General features: G+C 42.5%; 2 protein-coding genes across 2 annotated transcripts in view; one reads left to right on the top strand and one right to left on the bottom strand.

Annotated features, from left to right (window-relative positions):
- LOC307163631 (uncharacterized protein) overlaps window positions 1-21,908 on the bottom strand; it is a 315,702-nt gene that overhangs the window by 183,024 nt on the left and 110,770 nt on the right. The gene's annotated exons all lie outside the window — the stretch shown is intronic.
- The window catches only part of LOC307171012 (polymeric immunoglobulin receptor-like), a gene marked incomplete at its 3' end in the record, with an annotated part of 144,217 nt that overhangs the window by 75,842 nt on the left and 46,467 nt on the right, over window positions 1-21,908 (top strand). Inside the window, exon 12 of the mRNA XM_079892375.1 lies at window positions 21,550-21,684. Within this exon, the coding sequence (XP_079748501.1) occupies window positions 21,550-21,684 (135 nt within the window). The remainder of the gene's footprint in view (window positions 1-21,549; window positions 21,685-21,908) is intronic.

The raw sequence follows: 21,908 nt of genomic DNA, 5'->3' as shown, positions 1-21,908 counted from the left end.
CTATCCAGAGGTGAGAACTAAATATGCTGTCTATCCAGAGGTGAAAATATAAAATAAATATTCTGTCCATCCAGAGGTGAGAACTAAATATGCTGTCTATCCAGAGGTGAAAATATAAAATAAATATATGTCAATCCAGAGGTGAAAATAGGAAATAAAATTGCTATATATAAACAGCTATAAAATAAACTATAACTAAAACACTATAACTAAAGCTATAAAATAAACAGCTGCGGGGCTGCAGCTGGATGCTATTGGAGAGAGACCCGCACGAGAAACAACAGCTGATACAAACCACACGAGAGGGAATGGCAGTCGAGCAATCGGAGCTTATGGTGCAGAAAACATGCAACCAGCGACATTTAGCTACTGAATTTAAAAGATAATCTCACAAAGTCACCAAGCGCTCATACCTCTCTCCAGTGTCCACACCTGATGCCGGACGCAGCGTTCGCGACGCGTTAGTGACGTTGACCTCAAGCACAGGTCTATCGCCCTTTATATCCCCACGGTGACAGCCAATTGGCTTACGACCCACATATAATTATTAGAGAAGGTAATGGGCTTCCCCACCACAAGCACAACATAACATTACATTAGTGACATTATACAGAGACGTGTGTGTTTCTGGCGTGTCATGGAAAACCTGCAAATATCTGGGGATTTTCGAATTGTGAATTTCGGGCCATGACAAATCATGGAAATAAATGACATAACGTTAATAGTTGTAGCAGCAACCTATAGCCGCTGAGAGGCTAAGTAGCAGGAAAAATCCGTGACGCGTTTCCATGCGTTCAAAATCCAAAGAGCGTTTATTTGCAAGATAACAGACTATCCAAGTAGAAACAATTTGATGATGAGAAACGTAGCCTACTGTATCAATGTATAAACGTAAACGGTCAACAGAAAGTGAGCACTCCTCGCTACTCACCCCCTCTCTACACAATAAACAAAACAGGAAACACTAACGTTACCAGGTAAAAACCAGGGGGGCAGGGTTTGATATTTTCTTGAAGCTTCCCCGAGCGCCACCATTGATTAGCAGACCATCACCTGCTGTTAGCATTCCATTGACTCCCATTCATTTTGACGTCACTTTGACAGCGAATAACTTCACATCTGACGCGTTTAAAGACTCCATTTGTCCATTATTTATTTCTAAAGAAACACAAAAATGTATAAAAAGGCTCCATTACCTTGTATCTTACGTTATGGCCCCGTAGAAGCAGTTTTTGTAAAAGTAAGCTAACGATTGCTTCATAACCACGCGACTCTGTCGCACAGTAGAGAGATTACCGTATGGAGGAGAAGCTCGCTCGCGGGGGGGACGTGGAGGCAAAATGATAAAATAATTAATCAGAATACTTAGCAAAAGTTGCTCCTGCTCCTAGCTCATGGACAGCTCCTACTCACACTCTCCGTCTCTGCAAGTTTCGGAAGGGAATGATTCAGATTTCTCTTGGCACAGCTACTAGAAGACAGACGGATTGCTCACGTCACATCTACGTCGTCAAGCTCAGTTTGAGTCTGCGCAGTCGCTCAGCCATCAGGAAGTGAGTGCTTCTAACTGACTTCACTTGTCTCCGTTGAATCCAATGTGTCCAGTTTATATACACTGAAAAAAATGAGTCGTTGGATCAAAGTAAAAAAATTACTTCAACTTGTTACAAGTAATCGGTTTACTTTATCTCAACTTAAAAAAATTAATTTACTCAAATCACATTTCCATAGTCAACTTAAAGTAAAAATACTCTTTCAACCAAAGAGATTTGTTTAATTAGCATTAAATTATAAATTATTATTTGGATTAACTTAATTTTTAACATTTTTATATATTAAATATCAAAATGAATACAAAATCAAATTACAAACATGAAATATCACCGAATTTTTGTCTGAAAAAAATAAGCCTTTTACACTCTGAAATCAACATTTAACCGTTTATTTAGTGCAATCTTCCAACAAACTCACAAAAAAACAGAATTTCCACTTGTTAAAACATGAAGAATTCATTTGATTTACAAAAGTCAATTCTGAAACCGTTTTAGTGCATGACTTAATAAAAAAAAAAAAATACATTCAATAATAAAACCGTCAACAATATAATTTTGTACAACAACAAAAAAAATCATCCATCAATAAATGTATACATCAATTCCATTTGCTATAGTAAAATTGTCACTTGACATTTCAGATTATCTTGCATTAAATTTAGGAATGTAACAGAAAACATTGAAAAGCCCTTAATATGGCATTGATAAATCATCCAGTGTAACATCAATTCATTGAAAAAAAAAAAAAAGAAAAAAAAAACCCATTGAAACATTGAAAGCTCCTTAAAAGACATGACATGCAGGAACATTTAAAGGGTTAGTTCACCAAATTAAAATATTTTTAATGAGATCTGAGAGCTGTTTTACTCCTTCATAGGTTGCTATGTAATTTCATTCTGCCGGCCAAGACAAGTTAGTAAAGACATTGTTAAAATAGTCCAAGTGACTACAGTGGATCAACCTTAAGTTTATCAAGCGACGAGAATATTTTTTGTGTACAAAAAAAACCAAAAAAAAAAACCTTCGACTTTATTCAACTACTAATTCTCTTGAGTTTGGGTCTTGAGTGAGTTCCCGAGAGCGCCACGACACAAGCGCGAGAACTGAGAAGATGACGCTCACGATGAGTGAGTAAATACCGACAGAATTTTCATTTTTGGATGAATTAACCTTTTAAAATCCATTTGCATCTTCGCTATGTCCATGACAATTTTTTGAAAGGCATATTTAGGTACTTCAGGATACCTAAAGTTCTCAGTACGTGATTCCAAACATCATGGCACAAGCAGATGCAACTGAGGACAACTCATGTAAAACCTCAGTACCATCAATGACAATGCTGATGTCCAGGGGAGTGCTTAGACCATCACTTTCATAGAGCACAAAAACTGTCCAAGTTCTCTCTGTGCTTCATCTTTCTGGCCAATCTGAAAGACACACAATAAAAAAAAAAAAATTAAAAAAAGGAAACAATTCTTACTCCGAGAGCTAATTCATAAATTCAACTGCTCTTACCAAAAAGAGACCAATTACTTACCGTTATCTTCTGACTGGACTACAATGACTCCAAACTGTTGTCTTTCAACATCTGTATCTTAAAAAAGACAAACACAGCAATCACCAACTTTTATAAAGAAAATTAAAATCCATGGATATGCTTTTGCACCTAAGAGCCAAAAATTGTGCAAGTTTAGATATTTATAAATAATACGTTAAATAAGTTGGTGTAATTTGAACGTTTATCAATAATTATTTTCAAAGTTGCAAAGATGTAATTTCATACAGATTTCATAAAATAATGTATTTTGTGTAACGTATTATGTAATAGGTCATTGCGTGCGTGTATGCATGTTTAAACTTTTATGACATAATCGGAACCTACTGCAGTGTGTTAAAACGTCAACAACGTAATTGATCAATCAAGTATTTACCATATATTTATTCTTTTAAGGTTATACAGTAGTATGTATATATGAGGCTACTGTCACTTTAAGAATTAACACACATACCAACAAAGACAAACTCGATTTTTTGGCAAATGTTTAAGACAAAACCAAATGTGTTAAAGTGAATACTTGGCAAGGTAGACATTTTCAATTAAAATAAAATATCTATGACCATTCAAACGCCATATGACACTAAAAAGAACTCAATTCAGTGCTGTGCAATATATTGATAAAGTGTAAATTCTCTGATGTCCACTTTGAATTCAAACTTTGAATTATTTGATAAAACACGTTTGCATTAATCAGTTAACTGATCCTCATGTGATTAATAAATGTATGATAGAAACAAACGTAATTTAATTTGTAACATTACTCACCATATGTAATTTTGGGTCCACCATGAGGTTATCCTGCAGCAGAAGATGATGGTCGAGAAGAATTTTGTCCGTGCGTGGTCGTCCGTGGTCACTCACGTGGCTTAAACAGAATGCAAACTTGTCATTTGATTTGAAGCATAATCACACCAACTTAACTGTTGCTTGACTCATTTTAAAGTATTAACCACTCTTGCTACTTTATTTTTCTCATTCACCAATGTTTCTACATCAATCAAATGTCAGAAACTTATACAATCCACTCAATGAACGAAATGTATAACTTACACGCAATGTATTATAACATTACAACCGATAGTAACAATTATATACTATTTTAAGGTTTTTCCTGTATCAAAATGAGTTGAAGGTGGTAAAATCCTGCTTGGAAAATAGGTATCTGAACTTGGGCTGTCACGATTATTAAATTTGGTAGACAGGAGTTTTACCGCGACGCGCTGTTTGAATGCTGAATGGATCAAATGATTGACAGCTGCAACGGAGGGAAGACGAGTTTGCGCAAACTTTAATTTAACGATGTAAAATTTCTTCTGTCCCTCACAAGAAGATATGAAATGGCTTTACACCACTTAAATCATTATATTAGAATTTGTGAATGATTGAGTAACAATATTTCTGATTATTTATCGCGACAGGCCTAATCTGAGCCTGTCTGAGTTTTGAGGACAGCCGGATCGGGAACGCCATTTGACGGAGGCGGGAGGCGGTCGCCTTGTAATTCTCAATGCAGGAAAAACCCAAATAAATAATGTAATTAAAAGTCCACAAATTATCTAACGTTACTGACGTTACTTAAGTATCTATTAATGGCTATCCATCGTTACTAGGCCTAACAGTTAACGTTATAGCTAACATTAACTGTACACTTGAAATATCAGATGACTCTGACCAAAATAAAAGATATTCAACCAAACACATGCATGAATGCATTGAATTCTACTTTAATATTATAGAAATGTATATTAACGGCGATAAAACTTAATGAAAACTTATTTTAGGATTACTCACCAATACTGTGGATCCGCAACGGTCTTCATACAGCAAAACAAGATGGCGGCCGAACAGAAAATTCTCGACCCAAGCTTGATGACGTCAGTAGTCACGTGGTTTGGACGTGGACGTAAAATTGTAATTTGATTTAAAGCAATTAGTTTAAATTACACCCAATTTTTTTTTTTTACTTCAAGACAACTAAACTCAATTACATTAGACCAACGACAAGCAAGAAAAGTGAATGTATTGAGTCAGATCAAGTATAAAAAGTTCTTTAAACTAATGACAAGCCATATGCACTTTTTAGAGTGTACTGTCAATGGTAAATACCCACCGATACCCATGTGACCAAACCACCTGGAAACGTACGCGCAAAAATACAAAATAAAAGACAAACATTTTCTGCACTTACAATAGTGAAATATGGAATAGTTTTGCTCACATGACATACAAGAAAAAAAAAGTAAATCATGCGCACGATTTAGCCTACTACTTCTTCCGGCATGTCATGTGCGGGCCTCCGTACTGACGCGAAAAATTTGAGGAAATCCCTCTGATACTGCAGTCTAAATGAGAAAAATTGCAGTGCTAAAGTAAAAAAAAAAAAAAAGCATTTATTTAAAATAGAAATATTTTGTACTAATATACTCTACCGTTCAAAAAATATACTATTTCTTTCTTTTTTTAAAAAGTAAATCAATAGTTTTATTCAGCAAGCATGTGCTACATTGATAAAAAGCGATAGTTGTAGTGTTTCTTCTCATGCAGTGTATCCCATAAACAGTACATACACGGAGACTTATATCTCAGAACTGTTTAATGTGTCAGTCATTTATTTTTTTATATATATTTATATATATATATAGTCTCTGATCTGATCATAAAAGCCAGACATCATCAGTTCAGTCGTCCATAAACACACACACACACACACACACACACACTGCACATTAATATTTCATTCAATATTTAACTCATCATTATTCATGATTATCATAATCATCTAAAGCAATTACACACTTTAATAAAAACACAGAGATCCACTTATCTCAGTATATATTATTATTATTATTATTAGTGGTGCTTGCTGAAAGCAAGGCATCACTATTGTTATTGCTCATACTTATTCTTCTTATTATTATTAGTGGTGCTTTTTTAAAAGCATCACTATTGTTATTGCTCATACTTATTATTAGTGGTGCTTGCTGAAAGCAAGGCATCACTATTGTTATTGCTCATACTTATTATTATTAGTGGTGCTTTTCAAAGCAACACTATTGTTATTGCTCATACTTATTAGTGGTGCTTTTTTAAAAGCATCACTATTGTTATTGCTCATACTTATTATTAAGTTGGCTTGAGAGAGCCAACATATTGAAATCCTATTTAAACTTATTATTATTATTAAGTTGGCTTGAGAGAGCCAACATATTGAAATCCTATTTAAACTTATTATTATTAGTGGTGCTTGCTGAAAGCAAGGCATCACTATTGTTATTGCTCATACTTATTATTAATGGTGCTTGCTGAAAGCAAGGCATCATTAGTGTTCTCTTGCATACTTATTAGTGGTGCTTTTCAAAGCAACACTATTGTTATTGCTCATACTTATATTCCACACAAAGTTTGGCGCGTAATGCGCCCCGCACCGTTTGTCACAGACCCCTGAGTGAGGTGTCAAATCGACCGGCTCATTGAGGAGAGGTGTGCTATGACTTTTCTAAGCGATCGGGTGTACGATGTTCGCACAGCGGACGAAAAAGCGGCCAAAAAAGTCCCATTTACTTAACATTGGGCATTCTAAAAATATTCAAATCCAAACCGACGTTTTCACACACACAGACTCCAAAGGGCCTGACACCCCTGCGTCTCTCCCTCTCTCTCTCCCTCAGAGGATTTATATTATCAAGCAGCCAATAAGTAATGGCCTAAAATCTTCATAGCCACACCCTAGCAACCAGTTTCAGCACCCTAGCAACCACTAAGAGCTCCCTAGCAACCACCCTAAACCAAAAATTTTTTTTTTTTTTACATTTTTTTGTATTTTTTAACGCAATATTACACTCGTGGCCTTGCGATATTGCTCCATGCTTGTGCCTATTCGGCCATAGGCATGAGGCCGCAGGCCGAGTGCCGTACTGAAGGCACTCATTATTAAAGATTTTAATAACTCTATAAAAACTCCATAGTAACCATCTTTGACAACTCCCAACCACCTAGTAACACCATAGCAACTAAAAAAAATACCTTAGCAACCATCCTGAACACCCTAGCAACGTCTAGAAACGCTCTAGTAACCACCAAAAATACCGTAGCAACCACCCAGAACACCCTAGCAACTGTCTAGCAACCCCCAGAACACCTAGCAACTGCCTAGCAACCACCCAGAACACCCTAGCAACTGCCTAGCAACCACCAATAATACCCTAGCAACTGCCTAGCAACCACCCAGAATACCCTAGCAACCGCCTAGCAACCACCAATAATACCCTAGCAACTGCCTAGCAACCACCCAGAATACCCTAGCAACTGCCTAGCAAAACCATAGCAACCACCCAGAATATACTAGCAACCGCCTAGCAACGCCCTAGCAACCACCAAGAATACCCTAGCAACCGCCTAGCAACACCATAGAAACCAACCAGAATACCCTAGCAACCGCCTAGCAACCACACAGAACACCCTAGCAACTGCCTAGCAACGCCCTAGCAACCACCAATAATACTCTAGCAACCGCCTAGCAACCACCCAGAATACCCTAGCAACCGCCTAGCAACACCATAGCAACCATCCAGAATACCCTAGCAACCGCCTAGCAAAACCATAGCAACCACCCAGAATACACTAGCAACCGCCTAGCAACGCCCTAGCAACCACCAAGAATACCCTAGCAACCGCCTAGCAACACCATAGAAACCACCCAGAATACCCTAGCAACCGCCTAGCAACCGCCTAGCAACGCCCTAGCAACCACCAAGAATACCCTAGCAACCGCCTAGCAACACCATAGAAACCACCCAGAACACCCTAGCAACTGCCTAGCAACGCCCTAGCAACCACCCAGAATAACCTAGCAACCACCTAGCAACACCATAGCAACCACCTAGCAACACCATAGCAACCACCAAGAACACCCTAGCAACTGCCTAGTAACCACCCAGAATACCCTAGCGACCGCCTAACAACACCATAGCAACCACCCAGAATACCCTAGCAACCACCCAGAATACCCTAGCAACCGCCTAGCAACACCATAGCAACCACCCAGAATACCCTAGCAACCACCTAGCAACACCATAGCAACCACCCAGAACACCCTAGCAACTGCCTAGCAACCACCCATAATACCCTAGCAACTGCCTAGAAACACCATAGCAACCACCCAGAATACCCTAGCAACCGCCTAGCAACTTCATAGCAACCACCCAGAACACCCTAGCAACCGCCTAGCAAAGCCCTAGCAACCACACAGAACACCCTAGCAACACCCTAGCAACCACCTGAACAACATGGATAAGCCATATCTCAGCACCAGAACATCGTACAGACATGGTTGTTGACTCGTATGCAATCATGTATAACACCCTAGCAACCGAGTGGCGAGTTTTGCCACTGCAAGCACCACTTCACATTTTCTTCAGGAAATGTACATTCTAGTTAATGGTGCTTGCTGAAAGCAAGGCATCATTAGTGTTCTCTTGCATACTTATTAGTGGTGCTTGCTGAAAGCAAGGCATCACTATTGTTATTGCTCATACTTATTAATGGTGCTTGCTGAAAGCAAGGCATCATTAGTGTTCTCTTGCATACTTATTATTAATGGTGCTTGCTGAAAGCAAGGCATCATTAGTGTTCTCTTGCATACTTATTATTATTATTATTATTATTATTATTAATGGTGCTTGCTGAAAGCAAGGCATCATTAGTGTTCTCTTGCATACTTATTATTAATGGTGCTTGCTGAAAGCAAGGCATCATTAGTGTTCTCTTGCATACTTATTATTATTATTATTATTAATGGTGCTTGCTGAAAGGCACTCATTATTAAAGATTTTAATAACTCTATAAAAACTCCATAGTAACCATCTTTGACAACTCCCAACCACCTAGTAACACCATAGCAACTAAAAAAAATACCTTAGCAACACCATAGCGATCGGGTGTACGATGTTCGCACAGCGGACGAAAAAGCGGCCAAAAAAGTCCCATTGACTTAACATTGGGCATTCCAAAAAATTCAAATCCAAACCGACGTTTTCACACACACAGACTCCAAAGGGCCTGACACCCCTGCGTCTCTCCCTCTCTCTCTCCCTCAGAGGATTTATATTATCAAGCAACCAATAAGTAATGTCCTAAAATCTTCATAGCCACACCCTAGCAACCAGTTTCAGCATTCAAAATACCCTAGCAACACCATAGCAACCACCTAGAATACCCTAGCAACACCATAGCAACCACCCAGAACACCCTAGCAACGCCCTAGCAACCACCAAGAGTACCCTAGCAACCGCCTAGCAACCACCCAGAATACCCTAGCAACTGCCTAGCAACGCCCTAGCAACCACCCAGAATACCCTAGCAACCGCCCAGCAACACCATAGCAACCATCCAGAACACCCTAGCAACGCCCTAGCAACCACCCAGAAAACTCTAGCAACGCCCTAGCAACCACCCAGAATACCCTAGCAACCGCCTAGCAACACCATAGCAACCACCTAGAACACCCTAGCAACTGCCTAGCATCCACCCAGAACACCCTAGCAACCACCTGAACAACATGAATAAGCCATATCTCAGCACCAGAACATCGTACAGACATGTTTGTTGGCTCGTATGCAATCATGTACCACACTCTAGCAACGGAGTGGCGAGTTTTGCCACTGCAAGCACCATTTCACATTTTCTTCAGGAAATGTACATTCTAGTTAATGGTGCTTGTTGAAAGCAAGGCATCATTAGTGTTCTCTTGCATACTTATTATTAATGGTGCTTGCTGAAAGCAAGGCATCATTAGTGTTCTCTTGCATACTTATTATTAATGGTGCTTGCTGAAAGCAAGGCATCATTAGTGTTCTCTTGCATACTTATTATTATAATACTTATTCTTATTATTCCACACAAAAGTTTGGCGCGAAACTCGCCCTGCACCGTTTGTCTCAGACCCCTGAGTGAGGTGTCAAATCGACCGGCTCATTGAGGAGAGGTGTGCTATGACTTTTATAAGCGATCGGGGGTGCGGTGTTCGCCCCAAGGGCGGAAAAGCGGCCAAAAAAGTCCCATTGACTTAACATTGCAACAAACTTTGACCACACATAGCTCTGAGCAAGGTTTTCGCAGAAACGTGTGATTTGCCACATTTGAAGAGGCTGACAGGCTCTGTAAGAACATACCTCACAATGGGGTAAAAGTTGCACCCCTGGGGGGCAGGAGCGTCCCAAAGTTTCCCATTGACTTACAATGGTGTAGGACGGCCCATGAAATGGGCCGTCCTACACATTGCATAGGGATTTTGTATTGAACGTAGCTCTGGATCACAGTGTCAGAAAGACAAGGGGGCGGGCTCATTTTACTCAGACGACCAGTCAGTCTCTAAGGATCATTGTGGTTTATATAATTCATACTGACAAGCAGCCTTTGGAGTTTCATGATTGGCAGCTGACAAGCCACTCCCTAGCAACCAAACAGAGTACCCTATCAAACAAAATCCAAAGAGGGATATCTTCCATTCTGAATGTCACAGAGGCATGGGAGTTGGTTTATATCATTCATAGTGACAAGAAGCCTTTGCAGTTTCATCATTGGCAGCTGCCAATCTACTCCTTAGCAACCAAACAGAGTACCCTAGCAACCGTTTAGCAAAACGTATATCTCTGCATCAGAACATCGTATAGACATGGGAGTTGGTTTATATCATTCATACTGACAAGAAGCCTTTGCAGTTTCATCATTAGCAGCTGCCAAGCAACTCCATAGCAACCAAATAGAGTACCCTAGCAACCAAAATCCAAAGAGGGATATTGTCCATTCTGTATGTCACACAGGCATGGGAGTTGGATTATATCATTCATACTGACAAGCAGCCATTGGAGTTTCATGACTGGCAGCTGCCAAGCCACTTCCTAGCAACCAAAAAGAGTACCCTAGCAACCAATATCCAAAGAGGTATATCTTCCACTCTGAATGTCACAGAGGCATGGGAGTTGGTTTATATCCTTCATAGTGACAAGAAGCCTTTACAGTTTCATCATTGGCAGCTGCCAAGCAACTCCATAGCAACCAAATAGAGTAGCCTAGCAACCAAAATCCAAAGAGGGATATCGTCCACTCTGAATGTCACAGAGGCATGGGAGTTGGTTTGAATCATTCATACTTACAAGCAACCTTTGGAGTTTCATGATTGGCACCTGACAAGTCACTCCCTAGCAACCAAACAGAGGACCCTAACAGCCGTTTATCAAGACCCATGTCTCTGCATTAGAACATCGTATAGAGATGGGGGTTGGCTCTTTTGTTTTGGTTGGGAAACAGTCTGTAAATATCACCATGCTAACTGTGTATTCACACCCTAGCAACCGTTTACAGCCACCTAGCAACCATATTCCAACACATAGAAGCCATATTTCAGCCCCACAATATCATATAGACATGTTTGTTGGCTCGTATGCAATCATGTACAACACCCTAGCAAACGAGTGGCGAGTTTTGCCACTGCAAGCACCACTTCACATTTTCTTCAGGAAATGTGCATTCTAGTTCTTCTTATTATTATTCTGGACAAAGTTTGGCGCGAAACTCGCCCCGCACCGTTTGTCTCAGACCCCTGAGTGAGGTGTCAAATCGACCGGCTCATTAAGGAGAGGTGTGCTATGACTTTTAGAAGCGATCGGGGGTGCGGTGTTCGCCCCAGGGGGCGAAAAAGCGGCCAAAAAAGTCCCATTGACTTAACATTGCGACGAACTTTGACCACACGTAGCTCTGAGCGAGGATTTCGCAGAAACGTGTGATTTGCCACATTTGAAGAGGCTGACAGGCTCTGTAAGAACATACCTCACAATGGGGTAAAAGTTGCACCCCTGGGGGGCAGGAGCGTCCCAAAGTTGCCCCATTGACTTACTATGGGGAAGGAATGTCCCGTGAAACACACATGCTTTTCCTACTATGGTAAATTGCATAGGGATTTTGTATTGAACGTAGCTCTGGATCACAGTGTCATAGAGACAAGGGGGCAGGCTCATTTTACTCAGACGACCAATCAGTCTCTCAGGATCATTGTGAATCTATCAAGCCACGCCCTAGCAACCATTTAGAACACCTTAGCAACAGGTCCCATAGACTTCTATTGAAAGAGATCAAATGGATATCTCTGGACTGAATTGTCATAGAAACATGGGGGTGGTCTCAGTTGACTCGGGGCAGCAAACGGCCAATCATGAATCACCTCAACACTTCCTAGCCCCTCCCTAGCAACCATTGTCGAGCACCTTAGCAACCAAAATCCAAAGAGGGATATCTTCCATTCTGAATGTCACAGAGGCATGGGAGTTGGTTTATATCATTCATAGTGACAAGAAGCCTTTGCAGTTTCATCATTGGCAGCTGCCAAGCAACTCCATAGCAACCAAACAGAGTACCCTAGAAACCATTTTACAAGACCTATATCTCTGCATCAGAACATCATAAAGAGATGGGGTTAAGACAAGTTTGACTCAGGGCAGCAAACAGCCATTCATGAGACACCACAACACTTTCTAGCCCCGCCCTAGCAACCATTGTCAAGCACCTTAGCGACCAAAATCCATAGAGGGATATCTTTCATTCTGAATGTCACAGAGGAATGGGAGTTGGTTTATATCGTTCATACTGACAAGCAGCCTTTAGAGTTTCATGATTGGCAGCTGCCAAGCCACTCCCTAGCAACCAAACAAAGTACCCTAGCAACCATTTTGCAAGACCTATTTCTCTGCATCAGAACATCGTATAGAGATGGGGGTTGGCTCTTTTGACTCATGCTAGCAAACAAGAATTCCAACATGCTACACATGCTAGCTGTGGATAGCTACATGCTAATAGCGATTGGGCAAGTGCTAAATCATGCCAAGAAAATGCTAAGAACTCCAATAGTAATCATCTGTGACAACTACCAACCACTTAGTAACACCATAGTAACCACCCATAATACCTTAGTAACCGCCCTGAACACCCTAGCAACTGCCTAGCAACCACCCAGAATACCCAAGAAACCGCCTAGCAACACCATAGCAACCACCCAGAACACCCTAGCAACTGCCTAGCAACGCCCTAGCAACCACCCAGAATACCCTACCAACCACCTAGCAACACCATAGCAACCACCCAGAACACCCTAGCAATGCCCTAGCAACCACCCAGAATACCCTAGCAACCGCCTAGCAACACCATAGCAACCACCCAGAACACCCTAGCAACCGCCTAGCAACGCCCTAGCAACCACCCAGAATACCCTAGCAACCGCCTAGCAACACCATAGCAACCACCCAGAACACCCTAGCAACTGCCTAGCAACCACCCAGAACACCCTAGAAACTGCCTAGTAACCACCCAGAACACCCTAGCAACTGCCTAGCAACTGCCTAGCAACGCCCTAGCAACCACCCAGAACACCCTAGCAACTGCCTAGCAACACCCTAGCAACCACTAAGAATACCCTAGCAACCACCCATAACACCCTAGCAACTGCCTAGCAACGCCCTAGCAACCACCCAGAATACCCTAGCAACCGCCTAGCAACACCATAGCAACCACCCAGAACACCCTAGCAACCACCCAGAACACCCTAGCAACCGCCTAGCAACCACCCAGAACACCCTAGGCAACTGCCTAGCAACGTCCTATCAACCACCCAGAATACCCTAGCAACTGCCAAGCAACCACCCAGAACACCTTAGCAACTGCCTAGCAACACCCTAGCAACCACCCATAATACCCTAGCAACTGCCTAGCAATCACCCAGAACACCCTAGCAACCACCTGAACAACATGAATAAGCCATATCTCAGCACCAGAACATCGTACAGACATGTTTGTTGGCTCGTATGCAATCATGTTCCACACTCTAGCAACCGAGTGGCGAGTTTTGCCACTGCAAGCACCATTTCACATTTTCTTCAGGAAATGTACATTCTAGTTCTTATTATTATTATTCTGGACAAAGTTTGGCGCGAAACTCGCCCCGCACCGTTTGTCTCAGACCCCTGAGTGAGGTGTCAAATCGACCGGCTCATTAAGGAGAGGTGTGCTATGACTTTTAGAAGCGATCGGGGGTGCGGTGTTCGCCCCAGGGGCGAAAAAGCGGCCAAAAAAGTCCCATTGACTTAACATTGCGACGAACTTTGACCACACGTAGCTCTGAGCGAGGATTTCGCAGAAACGTGTGATTTGCCACATTTGAAGAGGCTGACAGGCTCTGTAAGAACATACCTCACAATGGGGTAAAAGTTGCACCCCTGGGGGGCAGGAGCGTCCCAAAGTTGCCCCTTTGACTTACTATGGGGAAGGAATGTCCCGTGAAACACACATGCTTTTCCTACTATGGTAAATTGCATAGGGATTTTGTATTGAACGTAGCTCTGGATCACAGTGTCAGAGAGACAAGGGGGCGGGCTCATTTTACTCAGACGACCAATCAGTCTCTAAGGATCATTGTGAAGCTATCAAGCCACGCCCTAGCAACCATTTAGAGCGCCTTAGCAACAAGTCCCATAGACTTACATTGAAAGAGATCAAAGGGATATCTCTGGACTGAATTGTCATAGAAACATGGGGGTGGTCTCAGTTGACTCGGGGCAGCAAACAGCCAATCATGAATCACCTCAACACTTCCTAGCCCCTCCCTAGCAACCATTGTCGAGCACCTTAGCAACCAAAATCCAAAGAGGGATATCTTCCATTCTGAATGTCACAGAGGCATGGGAGTTGGTTTATATCATTCATAGTGACAAGCAGCCTTTGCAGTTTCATCATTGGCAGCTGCCAAGCAACTCCATAGCAACCAAACAGAGTACCCTAGCAACCATTTTACAAGACCTTTATCTCTGCATCAGAACATCATAAAGAGATGGGGTTAAGACAAGTTTGACTCAGGGCAGCAAACAGCCATTCATGAGACACCACAACACTTTCTAGCCCCGCCCTAGCAACCATTGTCAAGCACCTTAGCGACCAAAATCCATAGAGGGATATCTTTCATTCTGAATGTCACAGAGGAATGGGAGTTGGTTTATATCGTTCATACTGACAAGCAGCCTTTAGAGTTTCATGATTGGCAGCTGCCAAGCCACTCCCTAGCAACCAAACAAAGTACCCTAGCAACCATTTTGCAAGACCTATTTCTCTGCATCAGAACATCGTATAGAGATGGGGGTTGGCTCTTTTGACTCATGCTAGCAAACAAGAATTCCAACATGCTACACATGCTAGCTGTGGATAGCTACATGCTAATAGCGATTGGGCAAGTGCTAAATCATGCCAAGAAAATGCTAAGAACTCCAATAGTAATCATCTGTGACAACTACCAACCACTTAGTAACACCATAGTAACCACCCATAATACCTTAGTAACCGCCCTGAACACCCTAGCAACTGCCTAGCAACCACCCAGAATACCCAAGAAACCGCCTAGCAACACCATAGCAACCACCCAGAACACCCTAGCAACTGCCTAGCAACGCCCTAGCAACCACCCAGAATACCCTACCAACCACCTAGCAACACCATAGCAACCACCCAGAACACCCTAGCAATGCCCTAGCAACCACCCAGAATACCCTAGCAACCGCCTAGCAACACCATAGCAACCACCCAGAACACCCTAGCAACCGCCTAGCAACACCATAGCAACCACCCAGAACACCCTAGCAACTGCCTAGCAACCACCCAGAACACCCTAGAAACTGCCTAGTAACCACCCAGAACACCCTAGCAACTGCCTAGCAACTGCCTAGCAACGCCCTAGCAACCACCCAGAACACCCTAGCAACTGCCTAGCAACACCCTAGCAACCACTAAGAATACCCTAGCAACCACCCATAACACCCTAGCAACTGCCTAGCAACGCCCTAGCAACCACCCAGAATACCCTAGCAACCGCCTAGCAACACCATAGCAACCACCCAGAACACCCTAGCAACGCCCTAGCAACCACCCAGAACACCCTAGCAACCGCCTAGCAACCACCCAGAACACCCTAGGCAACTGCCTAGCAACGTCCAATCAACCACCCAGAATACCCTAGCAACCGCCAAGCAACCGCCCAGAACACCTTAGCAACTGCCTAGCAACACCCTAGCAACCACCCATAATACCCTAGCAACTGCCTAGCAATCACCCAGAACACCCTAGCAACCACCTGAACAACATGAATAAGCCATATCTCAGCACCAGAACATCGTACAGACATGTTTGTTGGCTCGTATGCATTCATGTACCACACTCTAGCAACCGAGTGGCGAGTTTTGCCACTGCAAGCACCATTTCACATTTTCTTCAGGAAATGTACATTCTAGTTAGTGGTGCTTTTCAAAGCAACACTATTGTTATTGCTCATACTAATTCTGGACAAAAGTTTGGCGCGTAACTCGCCCCACACCGTTTGTCTCAGACCCCTGAGTGAGGTGTCAAATCGACCGGCTCATTTAGGAGAGGTGTGCTATATCTTTTCTAAGCGATCGGGTGTACGATGGTCGCACAGCGGACGAAAAAGCGTCCAAAAAAGTCCCATTGACTTAACATTGGGCATTCCAAAAAATTCAAATCCAAACTGCCGTTTTCACACACACAGACTCCAAAGGGCCTGACACCCCTGCGTCTCTCCCTCTCTCTCTCCCTCAGAGGATTTATATTATCAAGCAACCAATAAGTAATGGCCTAAAATCTTCATAGCCACACCCTAGCAACCAGTTACAGAACCCTAGCAACCACTAAGAGCTCCCTAGCAACCACCCTAAACCAAAAAAAAAACATTTTTTATTTCTTTTTTATTTTTTAAAGCAATTTTACTCTCGTGGCCTTGCGATATCGCTCCATGCTTGTGCCTATTCGGCCATAGTACTGAAGGCACTCGTTATTAAAGATTTTAAGAACTCTATAAAAACTCCATAGTAACCATCTTTGAAAACTACCAACCACCTAGTAACACCATAGCAACTACCAAAAATACCTTAGCAACCACCCTGAACACCCTAGCAATGTCTAGAAATGCTCAAGTAATCACCAAAAATACCATAGCAACCACCCAGAACACCCTAGCAACTGCCTAGCAACACCATAGCAACCACCCAGAACACCTTAGCAACTGCCTAGCAACACCATAGCAACCACCCAGAACACCCTAGCAACTGCGTAGCAACCGCCTAGCAACCACCCAGAACACCCTAGCAACTGCCTAGCAACCACCCAGAACACCTAGCAACTGCCTAGCAACACCCAGAACACCTAGCAACTGCCTAGCAACCACCCAGAACACCCTAGCAACTGCCTAGCAACCACCCAGAACACCCTAGCAACTGCCTAGCAAAGCCCTAGCATTCACCCAGAATACCATAGCAACTGCCTAGCAAAACCATAGCAACCACCCAGAACACCCTAGCAACGCCCTAGCAACCACCAAGAATACCCTAGCAACCGCCTAGCAACTACCCAGAATACCCTAGCAACCGCCTAGCAACACCATAGCAACCACCTATAATACCCTAGCAACCGCCTAGCAACGCCCTAGCAACCACCCAGAATACCCTAGCAACCGCCTGGCAACACCATAGCAACCACCCAGAATACCCTAGCAACTGCCTAGCAACGCCCTAGCAACCACCCAGAATACCCTAGCAACCGCCTAGCAACACCATAGCAACCACCCAGAACTCCCTAGCAACTGCCTAGCAATGCCCTAGCAACCACCCAGAATACCCTAGCAACCAACTAGCAACACCATAGCAAGCACCCAGAATACCCTAGCAACCGCCTAGCAACACCATAGCAACCACCCAGAATACCCTTGCAACTGCCTAGCAACGCCCTAGCAACCACCCAGAATACCCTAGCAACTGCCTAGCAACACCATAGCAACCACCCAGAACACCCTAGCAACTGCCTAGCAATGCCCTGGCAACCACCCAGAATACCCTAGCAACCAACTAGCAACACCATAGCAACCACCCAGAATACCCTAGCAACACCATAGCAACCACCCAGAACACCCTAGCAACTGCCTAGCAACACCCTAGCAACCACCCAGAATACCATAGCAACCGCCTAGCAACCACCCAGAACACCTTAGCAACTGCCTAGCAACGCCCTAGCAACCACCAAGAATACCCTAGCAACCGCCTAGCAACACCATAGCAACCACCCAGAATACCATAGCAACCACCTAGCAACACCATAGCAACCACTCAGAATACCCTAGCAACCACCCAGAATACCCTAGCAACCGCCTAGCAACACCATAGCAACCACCCAGAACACCCTAGCAACTGCCTAGCAACGCCCTAGCAACCACCTAGCAACCACCTAGAACACCCTAGCAACCGCCTAGCAACACCATAGCAACTACCCAGAACACCATAGCAACCACCCAGCAAAGCCCTAGTAACCACACAGAACACCCTAGCAACACCCTAGCAACCACCTGAACAACATGAATAAGCCATATCTCAGCACCAGAACATCATACAGACATGTTTGTTGGCTTGTATGCAATCATGTACCACACTCTAGCAACCGAGTGGCGAGTTTTGCCACTGCAAGCACCACTTCACATTTTCTTCAGGAAATGTACATTCTAGTTATTATTATTATTCCGTACAAAACTTTGGCGCGTAACTCGTCCCGCAGATTTTGTCACAGACCCACGAATGAGGTGTCAAATCGTGCGTATTATTCGGGAATGGTGTGCTATGACTTTTATAAGCGATCGGGGGTACGGTGTTCGCCCCAGGGGCGAAAAAGCAGCCGAAAAATCCCATTGACTTAACATTGCGACAAACTTTGATGAGTCATAGCTCTGAGCGAGGATTTCGCAGAAATGTGTGATTTGCCACATTTGAAGAGGATGGCAGGCTGTGTGAGACCATACCTCACAATGGGGTAAAAGTTGCACCCCTGGGGGGCAGGAGCTGCCCAAAGTTTCCCACTGACTTACTATGGTGTAGGACGGCCCAGCATATGTTTTTCCTACTATGGTAAATTGCATAGGGATTTTGTATTGAACATAGCTCTGGATCACAGTGTCATAGAGACAAGGGGGCGGGCTCATTTTACTCAGACGACCAATCAGTCTCTCAGGATCATTGTGAAGCTATCAAGCCATGCCCTAGCAACCATTTAGAGCACCTTAGCAACAAGTCCCATAGACTTCCATTGAAAGAGATCAAAGGGATATCTCCAGACTGAATTGTCATAGAAACATGAAGGTGGTCTCGTTTGACTCGGGGCAGCAAACAGCCAATCATAAATCACCTCAACACTTCCTAGCCCCTCCCTAGCAACCATTGTCGAGCCCCTTAGCAACCAAAATCCAAAGAGGGATATCTTCCATTCTGAATGTCACAGAGGCATGGGAGTTGGTTTATATCATTCATACTGAAAAGCAGCATTTGGAGTTTCATCATTGGCAGCTGCCAAGCCACTCCATAGCTACCAAACAGAGTACCCTAGCAACTATTTAGCAAGACCTATATCTCTGTATCAGAGCATCGTATAAAGATGGGGGTTGGTTTATATCATTCATAGTGACAAGAAGCCTTTGAAGTTTAATCATTGGCAGCTATCAAGCCACCCCCTAGCAACCAAATAGAGTACCCTAGCAACCAAAATCAAAAGAGGGATATCTTCCATTCTGAATGTCATAGAGGCATGGGAGTTGGTTTATTTCATTCATAGTGACAAGAAGCCTTTGCAGTTTCATCATTGGCAGCTGTCAAGCAACTCCATAGCAACCAAATAGATTACCCTAGCAACCAAACTTCAAAGAGGGATATCTTCCATTCTGGATGTCACAGAGGCATGGGAGTTGGTTTATATCATTCATACTGACAAGCAGCCTTTGGAGTTTCATGATTGGCAGCTGCCAATCCACTCCCTAGCAACCAAATAGAGTACATTAGCAACCAAAATCCAAAGAAGGATATCTTCCATTCTGAATGTCGCAGAGGCATGGGAGTTGGTTTATATCATTCATAGTGACAAGAAGCCTTTGGAGTTTCATGATTGGCAGCTGACAAGCCACTCCCTAGCAACCAAACAGAGTACCCTAGCAACCAAAATCCAAAGAGGGATATCTTCCATTCTGAATGTCGCAGAGGCATGGGAGTTGTTTTATATCATTCATACTGACAAGCAGCCTTTGGAGTTTCATGATTGGCAGCTGACAAGCCACTCCCTAGCAACCAAACAGAGTACACTAGCAACCAAAATCCAAAGAGGGATATCTTCCATTCTGAATGTCACAGAGGCATGGGAGTTGGTTTATATCATTCATATTGACAAGCAGCCTATGAGTTTCATGATTGGCAGCTGCCAAGACACTCCCTAGCAACCAAACAAAGGACCCTATCAACCGTTTAGCAAAACGTATATCTCTGCATCAGAACATCGTATAGAGATGGGAGTTGGTTTATATTATTCATAATGACAAGAAGCCTTTGCAGTTTCATCATTAACAGCTGCCAAGCAACTCCATAGCAACCAAACAGAGTACCCTAGCAACCATTTTACAAGACCTACATCTCTGCATCAGAATATTGTATAGAGATGGGGGTTGGCTCATTAGTTTCAGTTGGAAAACAGTCTGTAAATATCACCATGGTAACTGTGTATTCACACCCTAGCAACCATTTAGAGCCACCTAGCAACCATATTGCAACATATAGAAGCCATATTTCAGCTCCACAACATCGTACAGACATGGTTGTTGGCTCGTATGCAATCATGTACAACACCCTAGCAACCGAGTGGCGAGTTTTCCCACTGCAAGCACCACTTCACATTTTCTTCAGGAAATGTACATTCTAGTTATTATTATTATTGATCAGTGGATCTACAGTTTTTGATGGAATCAAATTCTTGTAACAGATTCTGCAAAAACAATATTAACTATCAGAACAAAAGCACTCGTGATTACAGTGTTTTATTATTACAGTGTTTTATTATTACAGTGTTTCATTATTACAGTGTTTTATTACTACAGTGTTTTATTATTACAGTGTTTTATTATTACAGTGTTTTATTCCAAAGATTTATTAGGGAGATGTTTGTTACTCGTCTTTATGACAGTGTTTGTCAGCTGAATATACAGTAAATAATAACTGAATCAACAGAAACATTAATAATTTCTGCAGTAAAACACTGAATCTCTTCACACGACTCACACACTTATTATAAAGCTGTTAATGTGTGTAATATTGTGTGGTTTTGATACAGTATAGTGAGTTTCTCCTCGTGTGTTTAAGATGTTTTGAGTATATATATGATATTTATAAGTTTCTATAGTTTTGAATGAATGGTGAAGATTGTCTGTCCAGATTATGAATTAGTGAAGTCAGTTTACTTCTGTACTTATTGATTATCATGACATTAATGCACAGCTCAACATTTGGATGATTTATTAATGTTGTTTTTCTTCTACAGTGTTGATTAGATTAACTGTGGAGATCAGTGAACGGATCAAGGCTATATTCTTAGTTCTGGCTCGTATAAGCTTTGATATTCTTCCTACACTGCAGTTCATCCTCCTGTTCTTCAGCTTCGGGTCCGCTAGAGGAGGTCAGTTTACATTCATCAACTATTCATGTTCATTTATGAGGAACAGTGCATGAAAACATTACTCACTCTTCAACAGTATTAACATCAAATCAAGAGAAATCTGTGGAAATATTCCAGACGCATCTGAGATATTAATGCTTCATTCACACTCACTATTACGGTATATTGATCTGATTATTAATTACAGTTTATTTGAGAGTAGAAGAAGATAAATATACTAATTA

Source organism: Squalius cephalus (assembly GCF_949319135.1).
Source record: "Squalius cephalus genome assembly, chromosome: 1".
NCBI classification, from domain to species: Eukaryota; Metazoa; Chordata; class Actinopteri; order Cypriniformes; family Leuciscidae; genus Squalius; species Squalius cephalus.
This window is presented reverse-complemented; position numbering and strand designations above follow the sequence as displayed.